The sequence below is a fragment of the Trichoderma virens genome (assembly GCF_000170995.1).
Source record: "Trichoderma virens Gv29-8 chromosome Unknown TRIVIscaffold_6, whole genome shotgun sequence".
NCBI classification, from domain to species: domain Eukaryota; kingdom Fungi; phylum Ascomycota; class Sordariomycetes; order Hypocreales; family Hypocreaceae; genus Trichoderma; species Trichoderma virens.
The window spans coordinates 3,007,755-3,025,850 of record NW_014013743.1 but is presented as its reverse complement, the minus strand read 5'-3'; the positions used below and the strand labels follow the sequence as shown (position 1 = coordinate 3,025,850).

Genomic DNA, 18,096 nt, shown 5'->3' with positions numbered 1-18,096 from the left:
AGTATCCATTTGCCGAGTGCAGGGGGCAAATATTCGCCGACACTCTATTTATTTGTCTCTTCCCTTGTCTGTATTCAGGCCCTGGTTAAAACTACCTAGTAAAAATCAGCTGGCTTATTTGATTACTATTCAAACATCAGACGAACTGTTGATTCCTAGAAGTGGAACCAACAGGTGCAGGGAATGCTATTTCGGTCTATCGTATAATAGCTATAGTGGATCTCCATTCTCGCAGGGGTTGACCATCAACAATCCGCATGTCAGAGTCATTGACTCAGGTTCTCCATGCAGAAATTCTTCATCACAGTCTCGTCATAGTCCACATGCCCAAAATCCCCCAAAGCCTCCAACTCAGGCCAACCTAGGCAGTGAAAGGAATATCGTACATCGTAATACAAACAAGAAATTGCAATATATAGTTTTGTATTTATTAAACATATAACCATTCTAATATTAAAACTTCGTTCGCAATTACTCACAAACTCCCACCCTACGGGTCAGAAATGCGGTACACCAACTTTTTCCCTCCAGCCAAACCCTTGCGCACTCTGTCAACTCCATCAGTTACTGCTGCGAGCCCACCGTCACAAATCTCGGTGGGATGAGCAGTTATCATGCTCTCATCCAGCAATCTTTGAGCAATTGGCCTCCACGTCTGGTAGTAGAAGGCCTTGTGTTTTGGCTTGGCGCCGCGATTGTAAGGCTTCTTCCAGTTAATAGGCTCGCCCATCATTGTGAAGCAGATGATCCAGTCTGGTCGTATGTCTTGCCTAGTGTGGCCTCGGATGGGGAATTGATCCAATCCCACATATTTACCGCCTTGGTTACCAATGGCTGTATAGCAAATTTTCATACTTTCACTGTCCGTGATGCAGTCCAGCGCAAGAGTCAGGTTGTTTTCAGTGAATTCTCGGATGTCTGTCCCACAGGACGGAGAATGATAGTCCCAGGCTTCGACTGCACCCAAGCTCTTGACATGTGAGAAATTCTTCGGAGAGCAAGTAGTAATGGGTTTCATGCCCGCGCTAAAAGAAAAAAAAGAGACTGTTAGATAGCACGCAAAAGGGAACAAAGCATCAGAGAGAGGCTTTAAGTAAGGTTATGAAAGCTTACTGCTTCAAAGCCTGGATGGCCAGAGTGCCGGTAGCTGTGCCTCCTCCGTAGACAAGTACATATTGCCCAGGCTGCGGCTCTGTGGCGAATGGCAATGGGACTTTTAGGAAGTGAAAGAGCGAGAGGCCAATTGTGAGTAAGCCAACTCCAAGCGTTGCGCCCTCTTCAAAGGCCATGCTGGGAGGCATCTTGTATACGAGACCTTCTGGGACAATCATGAACTCAGCAAACGATCCCTCGCTCGCACCGCAAACGCGGTCACCAGGACGCAAATCGCTGGCGATGTCACTGCCAACGGCCACGACCTTGCCCGCAAAGTCACATCCCCACGTCGATCCCACTGACGGCGACATATCAAGCACTTTCCAGTCGTGTGGGTTAATGCCAATAGAGACAACCTGAACCAGAACCTCACCGGCTCGTGGACTGGGAATAGGATCATCGTGAGCCAGCTCAACACTGCCGATGCCTCGTACCTTGATTGCGCTCTGTGTTGCTCGTTGTACAGCCATCATTTTTGCCTTGGTAGAAGAAAACGTGAAAGCAGTAAGAGTAAACAGACAAGAAGCGATACCGTTAGTGAGAGGATAGAGATACGGTTGTTCTAACTAGACAGTTGTAACTTCTCCTATTGCAAGACATAGTCGGCGGATAGAAGGAGACTCTAATAAACGCCACACCATGGGGTTTTGGTATATAATGCATGTATCCAACTACGCGAATTACGCGAGTAAAAAAGACTCGCCGACACATTTATTTTTAAGTATTTCAAATCTTTAGGTCTTATTATATCTCGCTTAAGGAAAAAAGATCACCTGGTTGGCGTGATTAACTTCTCATGGTATGTAAGAGCAAGGAGACATACGAATAGTCTATTACCCCTAGTCTGTAATTGTAACAACAAGGCTTACCGCTTTTGAACATTCGTAACGGGAGCTTGCGGCAGGAATTAAGCCAAGATGTCCTAATGTGATATAGTAGTATACTAAGACAAAAGGAAAGATTATGTCCGGCTCGTGTCTGGCCCTTACTAATGGTTGCCTAATGCTTTTTGAAGTTGGTGCGCTCGGGATCTCCAGGACGACAGCAATCCCCGCCCCCTGTCCCTACCTACGTGAACCACTACTATCTAAGAGGTATCTACGGAGTAGCTATACTATACATGGTAGTAAGAATGCCTGTAAGCAGAGGGCGTTCTCGTCATCATACTCTTAACTTTAAGGAGCTCCCACAAAGTCTGGAGGTGTGAGACGGACTTTTCCCATTGCATCAATCACATTCATCATGGTATCGTTCAGCACGGTTCTCGCCCACAATGAGGCCCTAAAGGATCGACCTGAAGGCCTTACGGCCCTCTTTGTCGGCCCAACGCGTGGCATTGGTCTCGCCACGCTCAGATCCATGGCCGTCAGGCTCAAGGCTCCTCGCCTCTACGTTGTCGGCAGGTCCGAGAAGCAGTTCTCCCCTATTCTTCTGGAGCTGCAGGCCGCTAATCCCGCTGCTTCAATTACCTTTATTGAGACAGACATTTCACTTGTACGCAATGCAGATTCAGTTGCCAAGGAGCTGTTAAGACAGGAAAGCCACCTAGACCTGCTCTACATGAGCCCAGGCTATCTCGCCTTTGGTGGCCCACATTGTAAGTCCCCGATGTTTGTTCAGATTAACCTTATGATGCCAATACTTCCTACATGGCTAGTTTTTCACTAACATGCTGGTGTTTATCGTCGTTGAGACACCGGCGAAGGACTCGACACGTGCTTCGTGCTGTCTCACTACGTCCGAATCCGCATCATCTCCCTGCTTCTTCCTCTCCTACACTCGGCCCGTCGACCGCGCGTCTTGTCCATCCTCGCAGGGGAACACGAACGATCGCTGTTCACCAAGGACGACGATCTCGGCCTAACTCTTGACAATGCACGCAACTACAACTCCATCCGAGCAATGGATCAGTTGACGACGCTTCACACTCTGGCGCTAAATGACTTCGCTTCGCACAGCCCCCACGTTGCGTTTCTCCACATCCACCCTGGCTGGGTATCTACCGATTTTGCCCCCAATGTCCTGTCCAGCGCTGGAGCCGTCAGCGCTTTGCTGAACCGCTTCCTACTGCCGATCTTTAATCTAGTGGCTACCGACGAGGTGGATAGCGGTGAGCGGCAGGTGTTTCATGCATTGAGTCGCCGGTACCTGAGCAGAGATCTACTTTGCAGGGGTGAGTTTAACGCTGACGATGTTGCATCCTGCCACGTGCCGTACAGCGGGTTCTACCGCGTCTTGAGTAACAGTGAGACAGTCAGCGGGGGGCGTTTTTTGCAGTCCTTGGACGAGGAGGGGTGGGCAAAGAAGGCGATCCAATTCACGGAACAAGTTATTGCGGCGGCATTGACAGGGGGCAGCGGGTGAGGCGAGACAAATTATATACATATCAGGCAATAGAGGTGAAAACACTGCTGCTTACGCGATCACAACACAACACGACACATCACAACATACTATTTCAAGGATTAAGCCTGCTAGCTCAGAGTAATGCATGACTAGGTAGCAAAGATTCATAATATTTCATAATTTATACCAGGGGAACCTGAATTTTGAAGTATTTTCAGGTTGTTGAAGTTTTCCACAGTTGTGTCTGCGTATAACACCCACCAAATGAAATTCGAATGATTAGAGCAATACCAAATATTGACAACTTTCATAATGCTATTGAAATATATACTACATTCGGCATAAAAGAATTAAAATGAAAACATACAACGCAAAATACTGTTGCAGCTTACCCTTTGTCTTGCAAATGGGTCTCTAGGGTAGGCTCCTAAGCTCCATACGGGACAAGTAGACCAATGTCGCGTACAGTCAACGCGACTCCAGATGATTGAATTGTCCCAAGTTGACGTGAAGAACGACTACATCTATGTTACTTGGATAGTCGAGTTTGACTCATGACGCCAACTGGATAGCCTGGATAGTTGTAGATCGATACTAACCTCATCATTTAGATAACATAGACTTGAGTCAGGGGGTTGTCACTTGAATGGCATACGCTACACCGATATAGAGAGTACGGTTCGTCACAAATATAAGCGATTTTTAATATATGTTTTATTAATTCAAGGTTGTCTAGGCTGCCCTCAGTGAGGGTACAGCTACATTATGGGAGAGATTTTGGCTTCATAATGCTTTCAGACTCATACTTATTGATCCGCTTAGCTATGTTCATCTCTATCACATAGCCCGGCACACTGTATTTCATCTCATACCCCCCTACCGAGATCAGCCTACCATGGAGTGACTGAAACTTGGACACCATGAAGATTACTCGGCCCAGCGCGCATAACTGGCACATAAGGCCGGTCATCTCGAGACTCAAGAGTCTTGAACCTCTGACAGAAACGTGTTAGAGCATATGCCGACTCTGTTGCCACGAGAATGTGTGCCGGGCAGATCCTGGGACCTCCGCCAAAGGGCACAAAGTGCCATAGGGGCCGGACATCTGCCCAGCGCTCGGGACGGAACTCGTCAGCATCTTCACCCCAGTAATCAGGGTCGCGGTGCATCAAGTAACGGTTACAGTGAACGACATCGCCTTTGGCGCAGAACATGGGCTTGCTGCCGTCTGGGCCGTCGCCTCGGGGGAGTGTTGTGTCGCGAGCTGCCATACGAATCATCTGGACGCCGCTCGGCATCGTACGGTGCACTATGTGTGGTATTCGTTAGTACTGATATCATTTCAAGTTATATTGTGTCCATTTTGGCCTACCTTCGTTCAGGATCCAGTTCATGTACTGCATGTTGCGCAGACGGGTAAAGGTAAGCGGCTGAGCTCGAGTTCCTCAGAGTTTCTTCTGCAGCTTATTTATATCACACCATGCTAGAACGGGCGGTTATCTTTGATCCTTGGCTATCTCTTTACCTATGTACTTCGTATATACTATTGTCTGTAGTAGGTTTCGGAGTTGCGTAATGAAGCATGTTAGGGGACTTGCCGTGTTCTACAGGATTACATGATAGAGGAATTACAAATGCTAGTACAAGAGTACGTGTAAAAAGGAGTAGCTTTTGTAGGGTTACCGGCCAATTAGCGTAGGTACACAGGCCACTACAGTTCAGATAGTAATACACAATAGCAAGACTCGAAAAGGAAGTATCTTTTCTTTTCCAACTCAACGGCGATTTTCCTACTCAGTGCCCGTGCTATGTGGAGCATGCACGGGGATTTCGAATCTAACGCGAGAACAGTTGCAAGCATTGCATCGGACGAATCCACTTACCACGAAAGACACAATGCCGGAACCCATTGCCGTCATCGGCTCGTCCTGCCGATTCCCAGGCGGCGCATCGTCCCCCTCAAGACTCTGGGACCTTCTCAAAGAACCACGAGACCTGCTCCGCGAGTTTGAAAGTGACCGTCTCAACCTCGATTCTTTCTATCACAACAACGGAGAGCATCATGGATCGACAGATGTTGTCAACAAGGGCTATCTTCTTGAAGAAGACAGTCGAGCCTTTGATGCGTCCTTCTTCAACATCAACCCTGTCGAGGTTGACAGTATGGATCCTCAGCAACGGTTGACATTGGAGTCTGTCTATGAATGCATCGAAGCCGCGGGCTATACATTACCCCAAATGCAAGGCTCGATGACATCGGTATATGTTGGAGTCATGACCGGAGACTACCATGACATTCAACAACGCGATCCGGCAACAATCAACCACTACAACGCCACCGGAACTGCAAGAAGTATCCTCTCAAATCGAGTCTCGTACTTCTTCGATCTACACGGCCCGTCTCTCACACTTGACACGGCTTGTTCTTCTTCACTTGCGGCCCTCCATCTTGCCGTTCAGTCCCTACGCAATGGCGAGTCTGCTACCTCTGTCGTTGCTGGCGTCAACTTGATCTTTGACGCCTCACTCTATGTAATGGAGTCCAAGCTCCACATGCTGAGCCCTACATCCCGAAGTCGAATGTGGGATGCTGCAGCCGACGGTTATGCCCGTGGCGAGGGAGTCTCAGCCGTTCTTCTTAAACCCTTGTCCAAGGCCGTGGAAGACGGTGACCACATCGAGTGTGTGATTCGCGAGACTGGAATGAACAGTGACGGCCGTACTCCCGGCATTACAATGCCAAGCTGGACTGCTCAGTCAAAGTTGATCCGCCAAACGTATCGTAATGCTGGACTAGATCCTGTTGCCGATCGGCCACAGTTTTTTGAGTGTCACGGTACCGGAACCTTGGCTGGTGACCCGGTGGAAGCCCGGGCTGTGATGGAATCTTTCTTCCCACCTAATTCATCGGCGGCAGAAACGCCAAACGCAAGCAAGCTGTATTGTGGTTCTATCAAGACGGTCATTGGACATCTCGAGGGTTGTGCAGGCTTAGCAGGACTTCTCAAAGTGTCACTGGCACTGCAAAACGGACTTGTTCCGCCAAACCTACTGTTCAACTCCCTTAATCCCGCCATCAAAGCCTTTTTACGACAGACTTCAGGTACCTACCTCGGCAATGCCTTGGCCAGAAGTCACCAAGGGCCCGCGAAGAGCGAGTCTCAACAGCTTTGGCTTTGGAGGCACCAACGTCCATGCCATTGTGGAGCAGTATGTGCCAGAATCGGACTCCCCAATCAGCAACAACAAGGAGCAGGATTCATTCGTCGGCCCGCTTGTTGTTTCGGCCGAGCGCGAAACATCGCTCGTCTCGAGCATTGAGAAGCTGGCCGACTTTATTCGGTCAAACCCTGAGGTCAACCTAGAGGACCTGGCATTTGTTACTCAGACTCGCCGCACTGCCTTCCCTGTGCGCGCCTCCTTCACCGGAAGCTCGAGGGACAGACTTCTCGAATCCCTCGATGCAGCAGTCAAGGCTGCCGAATCCGGGGCTCAGGTGGGCACCAAATCCCTCACATCGTCATCCACAACGTTGTCGACGTCCCCGGCCATTCTCGCCATCTTCACCGGCCAAGGTGCTCAGTGGGCTTCCATGGGCCGCTACATGGTGGAGAGTAGCAGCCAATATCGAAAGTCCATTGAACAGTGTGAAGAAGCTCTGAAGGATATACCGGACTCGCCAACATGGTCTCTGATGAAGGAGCTCTTGGCATCCGGGTCTCGCATCCACGAGGCAGCCATTTCTCAGCCTCTTTGCACCGCGACGCAAATCGCCATAGTCGACGTTCTCAAGGCAGCTGGCATCTCCTTTCGCGCCGTTGTTGGACACTCATCGGGAGAGATGGCGGCTGCCTATGCGGCAGGCATCCTTTCTGCATCCGATGCCATTCGCATTGCCTACTATCGTGGCCTTCACACCGGGTTAGCTGGGGGTGAGGGCGATAAGAAGGGCGCAATGATGGCAACCGGCTTGGGCTTTGAAGATGCTGTCGCCTTTTGTGAACAGTTCGGTGGTCGCATTGGTCTGGCAGCCAGCAATTCGCACTCTAGCACCACGATTTCGGGAGATGCAGATACCATCACTGAGGCCAAGGAGATCCTGGATCGTCAGGAGACATTTGCTCGCTTGCTCAAGGTTGACAAGGCATATCACTCGCATCATATGCTGACTTGTGCCGAACCTTATTTATCATCGCTCAAAGCGTGCAAAATAACGGTAAACCCACCGGCAGCCGATTGCACATGGATCTCTACCGTCTATGACCACGCAGAGCTCCTAGACGACGAGGACGATCTGCAGGCCTTGGATGGCCAATACTGGGTTGATAACATGACGAAGCCCGTCTTGTTCTCCGAGGCAGTAGAATGTTCTCTATGGCGCGCTGGACCCTTTGATATGGCCGTAGAGATTGGACCTCATCCAGCGCTCAAAGGTCCAACAACGCAGACAATCAAGAACGCGTTGGGCTCCATCATCCCATACACTGCATTCCTGAGCCGAGGAGATCACGATATCGAAGCTTTCTCTCGCGGCGTTGGCTATGTTTGGGCACGGCTGGGCGCAGTAGTCGACTTCTCGGGCTACAAGCAGGCATTCAATATTGTCAAGCCTAAGATGCTCAAAGGCCTTCCGACTTATTCTTGGTATCACGACAAGCTCCATTGGAAGGAGTCCCGTATCTCTCGCAGGTACCGACTGGGCAACACGCGGCCTCACGAGTTGCTTGGAAGGCGGGTTGGCGATGACACAGACTTGGACATGAGGTGGCGTAACATCCTCAAGGTCGAAGAGCTTCCGTGGACCCGTGGACATGTATTCCAAGGCCAGATCTTGTTCCCAACATCCAGATACATGGCAATGGCAATCCAAGCTGCCCTGGAGATTGCAGATGGGCGTCCAGTGAAGATTATTGAGATTCGCGACCTCGAGATCCCGCGCGCTCTCACACTTCACGAAAACAATGCCGGCGTCGAGTCCGTCTTCTCAGTCCGGCGCGCAGAGACTTCCGTGAGCAGCGATGGGCTGGTCGAAGCGCAGTTTTCTTGCTCCACTTGCTCGAGCGAAGGCAACGGCACCATGGAGAAGAATTGCGGCGGCAGCATCACGATAGAATTTGGTGATTCGGAGACGGAGGCTCTTCCAAGCCGGCCCGTTGGTCGATCCGGCATCTTCCTTGTCGACCCGGAAGCGTATTACGACTCCCTCCTCGGCATCGGCCTGGATTATCAGGGTGTCTTCCGCGGTCTCAAATCGGTTGAGAGAGCCATGGGCTATGCGACAACAAAGGCGAAATGGTCTCGGGCCGACCTTGGTGATGAGTACATCATGCATCCTGGTCCGCTAGACGTGGCTTTCCACTCCGTCATCGCGGCATTCTGCTCACCTCAGAGCGGTGCCTTGCACGCGCCTTACTTGTCCATCAAAGTTGAGCGTCTAGTTCTGACTCCGTACGCCAACTACATTGGAGCGTCGGGAGATGTCGAGTTTGAGATTGACAGCTTCATTACAAAGACCACTCCCAACACTTTCGAAGGTGATATTCATATCATTGGCTCAGATGGACGCACTGGTCTTCAAGTGGAAGGTTTGGCCCTTAAGCTTTTCACCGAAGCCCGTGCGGCTGATGATCGACACATGTTCTCCAAGATGGTCTGGGAGCCCGACCATCTAAGTGCTACGAACAATCTCGAGGAGATCAAGCCAGGTGACGCAGAGCTGACTCTTAACAATGCTATTGAGCGGACATCCCTTTACTACCTCAAGAAGATCTTCGAGCCCCTGAGCGACTCTGATGTCTCAGAGTGGAAGTGGTTCCACAAGGCCTTTTACAACGCCTCGAAAATTTGCATTAGGGAAACCGCCGAGGGCAAGCACCCAGTACTCAAGAAGGAATGGCTCCAAGATAATGAGGAGGTTATCATGGCGTATAAGGAGAAGTATGAAGAGCAGGCTGATATTAAACTGATCCATGCTGTCGGCAAAGCACTCCCCGATGTTTTGAACTCTGATGCGCAGCTCCTCCAGTTTATGATCCAGGACAACATGTTGGTTAACTTGTACACTAAGGGACGTGTCATGGAAGCACTTAACCCGGTTATGGCCGACGTCATGCAGAGCATCGCCCACAAGTTCCTTCGAGCCAATATCCTAGAAATCGGCGCGGGCACGGGAGGTACCACAAACTCCGTCTTGGGCCGTCTCGGAGACACCTATGGACAGTACACTTACACGGACGTCTCGGCTGGGTTCTTTGAAGATGCAAAGAAGCGATTTGCCGCCCACAGCGACAGACTCGTTTACAAGGTGTGCGACATTGAGAGGGATCCGCTCGAACAGGGGTTCGTCGAGGGCAGTCAGGATGTCATCGTTGCAGCCAATGTGCTACACGCAACCTGCAATTTGAAGACGACCATGGCCAATGTTAGGAAACTCCTCAAGCCTGGAGGCTATCTTGTCATGGTCGAGGTTACCGGCGTGCAGCTGCACATGATGTTACTCATGGGAGGCCTGCCAGGCTGGTGGCTGGGTGTGGACGAGGGCCGTACCGGCGGTCCAGGAATCACACTAACCCAATGGGACGAGCTTCTCCGAGGCACAGGTTTTACCGGTGCCGACAAGTATGTCACGGATCTCCCAGATGCAGCTTCACATGCCGCCTCGGTCATCATAACTCAAGCGACGGATGAGAACTTTGCTAAGCTGCAGGATCCCCTTTCCTTCCTAGATGAGCTCCCGATCCTGGACCGTGTGCTCATCATTGGCGGCAAGACACTTCCGGTGTCTCGTATGGTCAAGAGCATTGAGAAGCTGGTGTCAAGGTTCACTAGTGAGGTGACGATCGCGGACAGTATTGACCGCCTTGATATTGCCAAACATGTCGGCGCAAACACGTCAGTTATTTCTTTGGCCGACATGGAAAAGTCATTCTTCTCGGAGCCCCTGACGGATGAACGGCTCAGCAAGCTCCAAGCATTGTTCTCCAATGCGACTAATACGCTGTGGATTACATCTGGTCGCTTCGACCAGGATCCCTATGCCAACATGACGGTTGGTCTTGCTCGCGCTTTCATCACCGAGATGCCGCATCTCAATCTCCAGTTCCTTGACGTGAGCAAGGGCTCGGCCATATTTGACGCTAGATACGTGGTCGAGACGTTTGCCAAGCTCGCATTGCCCAAGACGGCGGAGTTCAGACTCGCCACTGCTATGGTCTATTGAGCCAGAAATTTCCTTGGTCGACGACGTTATCCGCATCCCACGAGTAGTTTTGGATGCCGAAAGGAATGACAGGCTCAACTCCTTGAGGCGTAGAATTACCAAGCACGTCAAACCTGGCGAATCCGTTGTCAAGGTGGTTCATGACAATCACGGCATTACTCTTGAGGAGGAAGCTCCATGGTTGAACGTTTTGTCGTCAACAACCGACGGAGGTAACGAGGCTATCACGCTGCAGGTCGAATACTCCATGTCAATTCCATTTTCGATTGAAAGTCGGTCAACTGTTTGCGTCGGCACTGTCAAAGCTACCGGGAAGCCTGCATTGGCCATCACGTCTTTCCATGGCTCGGAGATTTCAGTTCACCCAGATCTTCTCCTCGAGCTGGATGCCATTTACACTCCTGACGAGCTTGGTCTTTTTGCCAATTTGATTGCGGCAAACTTGCTGGTACAGTCTGCAAGTTCGCAGTTATCCACTGAACAGTCTCTTCTGGTGTATGGTGCAACGCCCGAGTTCGCCTCCATTGTGAAGATCGTATCTGAGGCCCGTGGTCGCAAGGTATTCTTTGCCAACTCAGGATCAGCTATCGACACTAGCGCCTTCAAGATCCATGCACGGGCATCGCCTAGAGCAATCCAATATCTGCTGCCCTCTGGTATCGGATCCGTCGTTAGCCTCGCTCACACCTCAGATCTCGTCGCCATAAACCTTCTCACACTTTATGGAGGGGCTACATTCAACATTGACCAGCTTGGAAGCCTGAGCGTGTCAAAGGGACATCTGGATGATGCCCATAAGCAAATGCAGGTTGGCTCAGATGTCGCCGCCAGGCCGCATTTCTCGATCCTGGCTGCCCAAGATCTTGCGTCGTCATCGATCTCTTTAACGTATCCAGCGACTGTCAACTAGACTGACCGCAGCAACCCCCAGACTGTCACTGTCAGGGCAATTCACGGAAAGGGCTTATTTTTCCTGAACAAAACCTATCTCATGGTGGGTTTGGTCTCGGACTTGGGTCTATCGCTCTGCCGCTGGATGGTCGAAAATGGTGCCAAATACATTGTCATCACAAGTCGCAGCGCTGAAGTCAGCCCAGTCTGGCTCGAGGAAATGGCTAAGCTGGGAGCCGTCATTAAAGTCTATAAGATGGACGTCTCAAAGAAGGACTCAGTCCAATTTGTTTGCGACAGCATCAAGGCCACACTTCCTCCCGTTGGTGGTGTCTGCAATGGTGCGCTTGTGCTGAGGGATCAGCCTAAACGAGGCATTTCAGAACAAGGATCTCGACTTTTTCGTTCTCTTCTCCTCGATGAGCTCCGTTATTGGCAACGCCGGCCAGTCCAACTACAATGCCGCATCGCTTTTCCAAGCAGCCATCGCCAACCAACGTCGCTCCAAGGGTTTAGCCGCCTCCGTCTTATCCCTCGGAATGGTGGTAGATGTTGGTTACATAACCCGTCTTGGACCTGGCGCAGTGGATAGGATGGCAGATGCCTACTATATGAGAATCTCGGAATCTGATGCGCACATGATTTTCGCCGAGGCTATTGCGGCCAGCAAGTCTGTGGCATCTGGCAGTGGTGGCGAGGATGCTATTGAAATTATTACTGGTATCGAACAATTCAAGTACAACGCAAAGACAAAGTCCCGGCCGGCATGGTTCTCGAACCCACGATTGAGCAACTTTGTTCGGCTTCAACAACAGGACGGCTCGGACAATGCTTCCAAGGACTCCTTGGTAGGCGGCACTAGCAGCGCAGCGATTCAAGCACAGATGGATGCTGCGGCCACCGGCGAAGAGGCAACACAGGTACTTCTGGCGGCGTTTGCCCAGAAGATCGAATCTATGCTCCAGATGGAACCGGGTAGTATGAATGTCGAGGCCCCATTGCTCGATGTCGGCATTGACTCCCTGTTTGCAGTCCACATCCGAGCCTGGTTCCTCGAGAAGATCCATGTTGATGTACCGGTTCTACAGACACTCAGCGGCGACAGTGCGCGGGGCATTAGCACTATTGCTACTGCCAAGTATCTTGCCGCGAAGGGTGATGGTAGCGATGAAAAGGATAGTAAGGTTGTGGCGTTGGACGAGGCACCAGCAGTCCCGGAGGCACTATCTGTGGACAAAACTGAGCGGCTGGTCCCCACTGTGATAACAGAGACCGATTCAGTATCAGAGTCGAGTGTTAAGGAGAGCTCGCTGTTCGAAAGTAAAGGAGTTGCGACTCCTTTGACTCAGGCAACGGACACCAATGACTCAATATCCGAAAAGGAGGCGACGATGGATGAGGCTGCCCTCTTGCAAGTAGGAAAGCTCTCTTATGCGCAATCAAGGTCAGCAATGTAACAATCTAACTCCATAGATAATAGACTAAGACATGTGTTTTGATACAGACTCTGGTTCCTCGATCAACTGTCCCAAGATAAGACCAAGTATAGCAGCTTGTGCACGTATGATATCAATGGTCCAGTCCATGCCGCGCGGCTGAAGCGTGCAGTTTCTGTAGCTATCGGCTAACATTCATCTTTACGTACCTGTATCTTTACCAAGCCGGGCACAGGTGAACCGGTACAAGGCATTCTCGTTAAGGCTCCGGAATGCTTCACCCATATTCGCGACCCGGCCCCTGAAACCTTGGACAATGAAGTTGCGAGGTTGAGAAGCAAGATCTGGGACCTGAGTCGCGGTAAGATGCTGGAGGTTGTTCTCATCTCGTACAACCCTCAACATCATTCGCTTCTTGTTGGCTACCACCACATTGCGCTGGATGGTGTGAGTATGCACATCTTCTTCGCCAGTCTCAACATGGCTTACCAGGGGAAGACATTGACTACCACTGGAATACAATACATCGATATCGCTGCAAATGAGAGAAGCATAGGTGAAAACGAATTAAAAGACAAGATTCAGTTCTGGGCGAAGCAACACTCACCACCCGCCGACGTCTTGCCGTTGTTCGCATTTGCAAAAGCGAGAATCCGTCCGGCTCGAACCTCGTACACCAACATCGAAATTTTCAAGGACATCGGAGCACCTCTCGCAGAGCGAATTAAGTTGGCCAGTAAACAACTCAGAGTGACACCATTCCACTTCTATCTGGCGGCTATGCAGGCGCTCTTCTTCAGACTGCTAGATGTGAGCGATATCTGCATTGGCGTTACGGATGCGAACCGCAACGATGAGAACGCCGAGACAATCGGGTTCTTTATCAACTTCCTCCCTCTTCGCCTCAAGATGGGCTCTAGTAAAGAGACCTTTGCCGACCTAGTAAAGAGTACCAGCCAAGTATACTACGCTGCTCATGAGCACTCTAGCGTGCCATTAGACGTGATTCTAGAGAAGACGGACATTGAGCGAAGTGCAACACATACCCCATGTTTCCAGGTTGCTATGAACTACCGACAAGGTAGCTTTTCCGAGCTGCCTCTAGGGAATTGCCAGATTAACTTCAAGTCTGGCTACGACGCTAAGAGCCCATATGATTTCGCCTTCAGTGTAACTCCTCTGGGAACCTCTTGTATTGTGCAAATCGTGAGTCGAGCTGATTCATACAGCCAAGCGGACACGGAGATGTTACACAACATGTACACCACGCTGCTGGAGGATGTGTCTCTCAATGTTGCAAAGGCTGTCTCGGAGTGCCAGGTATACGAGCGTTCAGGCGTACAAAGGGCACTGGAGATGGGCTGTGTGCGACCCAAAGACTTTGGGTGGCCAAGCACCTTGTCAGAGCGAATTGGCAACATGACGGCGCCCTATCCAGATCACGTTGCGCTCAAGGACTCTCATGGATCCTTGACATATTCTCAGCTTTCACAGAGGGTCCAGTCCACGGCGGCCCTTCTCGTGGAAAATAAAGCAACATCAGGCACACGCATCGGAGTGCTGTGCGAGGCAACGAGCAACTGGGTGATTGCCATGCTAGCTGTCTTGCGAGTAGGGGGTACCTATATCCCATTGGATATGTCCATGCCCCGCGAGCGTCTTTCCGCCATGATCCATGTCAGTGAACCGACTGCGCTGCTCTGTCAGCCTTCGACGCTCTCATTGGCTCAGAGTCTCAACGCCGGAAAGATGACAATTCTCGATTTGGATGTGAAGCAAGTGAAGTCTGGGGAGGCCCAATGTCGGAACTTGGCTAAACCCGGTAGCTGCAGCTTTATCCTCTTTACCAGCGGCACAACTGGCACTCCCAAGGGCATTCAACTGTCCGATGCTGGAATCATCAACTATCTTGCAAGCAAGGCTGAGTATTTGGGCATGGGACAGGAGATTGTCCTCCAGCAAAGCTCGCTTGGGTTCGACATAGCCATTGCCCAAGCCTTCAATGCATTGGCTCACGGAGGCACGCTCGTGATCGCGCCGAGCGAAATTCGTGGTGATCCCGTAGCACTGAGCTCTCTGATTGTGAAAGAGAAGGTGAGCTTCACTCTCGGCTGTCCGACGGAGTACCTGATGTGGCTTCGATCTGGGTCCAAAGCGCTTCTCGAACAAACAAGCTGGCGTTATGCATGTAGCGGCGGTGAGGCAGTCACCGAGCGATTCCGTGCCACGCTGAGATCGATGTCTAGCCCACCAGGGCTTTTCAACTGTTATGGCCCAACGGAAATCTCCTGCTGTGCGACGGTGCTTCGTGTGCCCCTCGATGGTGACGGCCCGGATGGCTCAGTTGGTAAACCTAGTCACAATGTTGGGATCTGCGTCCTTGATACCAACGGGAATGTGCTTCCACCAGGGATTCCAGGCGAGATCTATATCAATGGTGCTGGTGTGGCAATTGGATATCTGGGTGTTGGAACGACAGGACAGGAATTTTTCATCGACAACGCTTCATATCTCGAAGGGCGGACTCGAAGCTACAGAACTGGCGACAAGGGCGTCTGGCTTGAAGACGGCTCAATCCGATATCTGGGCCGTCTGGATAATGATACCACAGTGAAACTTCGGGGCTTGCGCGTTGACCTTGATGATGTGGCAAACACCATCCTGAGAGAGTCGGCTGGGTCCATCTCAGATGTGGTTGTAACAGTACGCGGCACTGAGGAAAATGCTTCTCTGGTCACCCATGTCGTTCTCAGCAATGACGACGACTCTTTGAGCAAACCTGCATTCTTGAGACTGGTGCATGAAACGTCTCTTCCGCGATACATGCGACCTTCGCGCATGATAGTGCTAGCCAAGTTACCGATGAGCACCAATGGCAAGGTAGACAGGAGGTCGATAGCCTCAATGGAGTTGCCGCCCCTGGAAGACAGTCGTGAGTCTCGGTCAACACCTGTCACGCTTAAGCAGGGCGAGCTCCGTCTTCTTTGGAACAGTGTTCTGCGTGACGAAGTACGCATCACCGTAGACTCCGACTTCTTCATGGTGGGAGGAACTTTCCTGACCCTGGTTGCCCTTCAAGACGCCATCCGACGTAACATGTTGGTCGACCTCTCCATCAAGGACATGTATAACCACAGCACACTCGGAGCAATGACGAAGCTGGTTTCGGATAGAGCTCGCGATGCTCCTCCGACACCTTTGATCGACTGGGCCAAGGAGACGGCCCTTCCTTCAAGCTTGAACTTGAATACCGAAGGAACTGTTGCTGACGAGGATATGGAGATAATCCTGACGGGAGCCACGGGCTTTCTTGGTCGAGCCATCTTGAGATCACTCATCGCCAGCCCAAAGGTAAAGCATATACACTGTTTGGCAGCGGGAGCAGGCCCGTCGACAGGCAGAGCCGTAGATGGCGATCGAGTAACCTTTTACGACGGCAGTCTCAACGAACCGCGGCTTGGCCTGGACGCTGAAACGTTTGCTCGACTCGAACGCACTGCTGATCGCATTATCCTTGCTGGTTCCCACGGACACTGTCTGAACAATTACAACTCACTGCGTACGCCAAACGTGCTCTCCACGAAGACCATGGCGCTGTTGGCCTTGCCACGCAGAATCCCCATACACTTGGTGTCGTCCAACCGCGTCACGCTGATTGATCCCAACAGCCAGGCTGCGCTCCCACCCATCAGCGTTGCCGGCTACCAACCCGCAACGGATGGCTCCGAGGGGTTCACAGCAACCAAATGGGCCAGCGAGGTGTTCCTCCAGAATCTCACCGAAGCTTCGGCCGCGTCTTCATCTCAACTTCCCGTCACAATCCATCGGTCGTGCGCCGTCGTTGGTGACGAGGCGCCGATAGAGGATGCTCTAAACGCGCTGCTCAGGTTCTCCAACATTATGCGTGTCGTGCCGCACACCTCGGATCTCAATGTTGGCGGATACTTTGATTTCAAGCAGGTCGATCTTGTCGGGCAGGAGATTGTCGATTCTGCGATTGCTTCCCGGCAGCGAGGGTTGGCGTTCCAACATCACTCTAGCGGAGTCAGAGTTCCCCCGAGCGAATTCAAATCGTTCATGGAGGATTTTTATGATGCCGAGTTCAAGGAGCTGGAGCTGGAGCAGTGGATTCAAGCAGCGCTGGAGCTTGGGATTGAAGAGTTGATTGTGGTGTATCTTCGGGCGGTGTTGGAGAGGGGGGCGAAGCTTGTTTTCCCGTTTATGGGCAACACCCTGGGTAATTAACAGGTTGTGACTACCCATTTTCTACTATTGTTTTAATAATGCTTATAAAGAGAGGATTTTAGTTGCAAAGATATCTTAAATTATTTATTATGAATAGTACTTATTTTTATTTTTATTTAATATATTTGTTAAATCTTTTATTAAACACGTCTTTCTCTATTTTAGTACGTGTGTTTTTAATGCTTATACTACAAATGCTTTATTATTTACCAGTTGGATTTACTTTAATTATCTTCTGATGGTAATACAAATAAAAGCAAGAGCACGCATGTAATATGTTGTGTTAATATCTCGACAATAGTCGACGATACATGTCTGTATTCAAAACTATCATATAGATTACAATGAATAGTGACGTCCATGGCGTCACGTCTGAAGCACAGACTTCCTCCAAACAGACTAATCCACCAACTGCCATATACTATCATTCAAACTAGTCATAGGGTATCATAAATCTTCGTCACAAGGGGGGGTATCATAAAACAAAAACAACGCTCATCCTCATCCTCTGCACACGTAGCGAAACCGCCGAAAGGGAATCTGTTCATGAGGCATCCAAAGACTTCGCCGCTGCACCCAGCCCTGCCAGGATAACGACCATGTGTTTGGAAACAGCTCCATCGTGATTAACATGCCTCTTCAGCTACACCGCTGCCTCCGACCCTGTCAGATTAACGGCCATGCTGCAAGATGATGTTCATGTCACGAGGTGCTGTAGTCAATGTCTGAAAGACTGCCCGCTGCCCCCAGCCCTGCCAGGTTTACGGGTATGCCTTCCAGTTGACTCGCACTCACTCCCAGGAC

The 18,096-nt window shown here is 50.8% G+C and overlaps 4 protein-coding genes across 4 annotated transcripts; 2 read left to right on the top strand and 2 right to left on the bottom strand.

The window, feature by feature from the left end:
• Window positions 1–490: 490 nt before the first annotated feature.
• TRIVIDRAFT_149423 (uncharacterized protein) lies at window positions 491–1,625 on the bottom strand (the record flags this gene model as incomplete). The annotated part of the gene is made up of 2 exons (XM_014101746.1): window positions 491–1,025; window positions 1,114–1,625. 2 exons carry the CDS (start codon window positions 1,623–1,625, stop codon window positions 491–493), a joined length of 1,047 nt encoding a protein of 348 aa, XP_013957221.1.
• Window positions 1,626–2,397: 772 nt separating this feature from the next.
• Window positions 2,398–3,519, top strand: TRIVIDRAFT_60161 (uncharacterized protein; the record flags this gene model as incomplete). Its single annotated transcript, XM_014101745.1, has 2 exons — window positions 2,398–2,752; window positions 2,849–3,519. 2 exons carry the CDS (start codon window positions 2,398–2,400, stop codon window positions 3,517–3,519), a joined length of 1,026 nt encoding a protein of 341 aa, XP_013957220.1.
• Window positions 3,520–4,391: 872 nt separating this feature from the next.
• On the bottom strand, window positions 4,392–4,715 carry TRIVIDRAFT_29262 (uncharacterized protein; the record flags this gene model as incomplete). Its single annotated transcript, XM_014101744.1, has 1 exon — window positions 4,392–4,715. One exon carries the CDS (start codon window positions 4,713–4,715, stop codon window positions 4,392–4,394), a length of 324 nt encoding a protein of 107 aa, XP_013957219.1.
• A 682-nt stretch (window positions 4,716–5,397) lies between these two features.
• On the top strand, window positions 5,398–18,076 carry TRIVIDRAFT_191605 (putative PKS-NRPS protein; the record flags this gene model as incomplete). Its single annotated transcript, XM_014101743.1, has 9 exons — window positions 5,398–6,554; window positions 6,598–8,509; window positions 8,540–10,648; window positions 10,722–11,528; window positions 11,631–11,960; window positions 11,995–13,055; window positions 13,116–13,213; window positions 13,298–17,264; window positions 18,052–18,076. The coding sequence occupies 9 exons, from the start codon at window positions 5,398–5,400 to the stop codon at window positions 18,074–18,076; spliced, it is 11,466 nt and encodes a 3,821-aa protein (XP_013957218.1).
• Window positions 18,077–18,096: the final 20 nt, after the last annotated feature.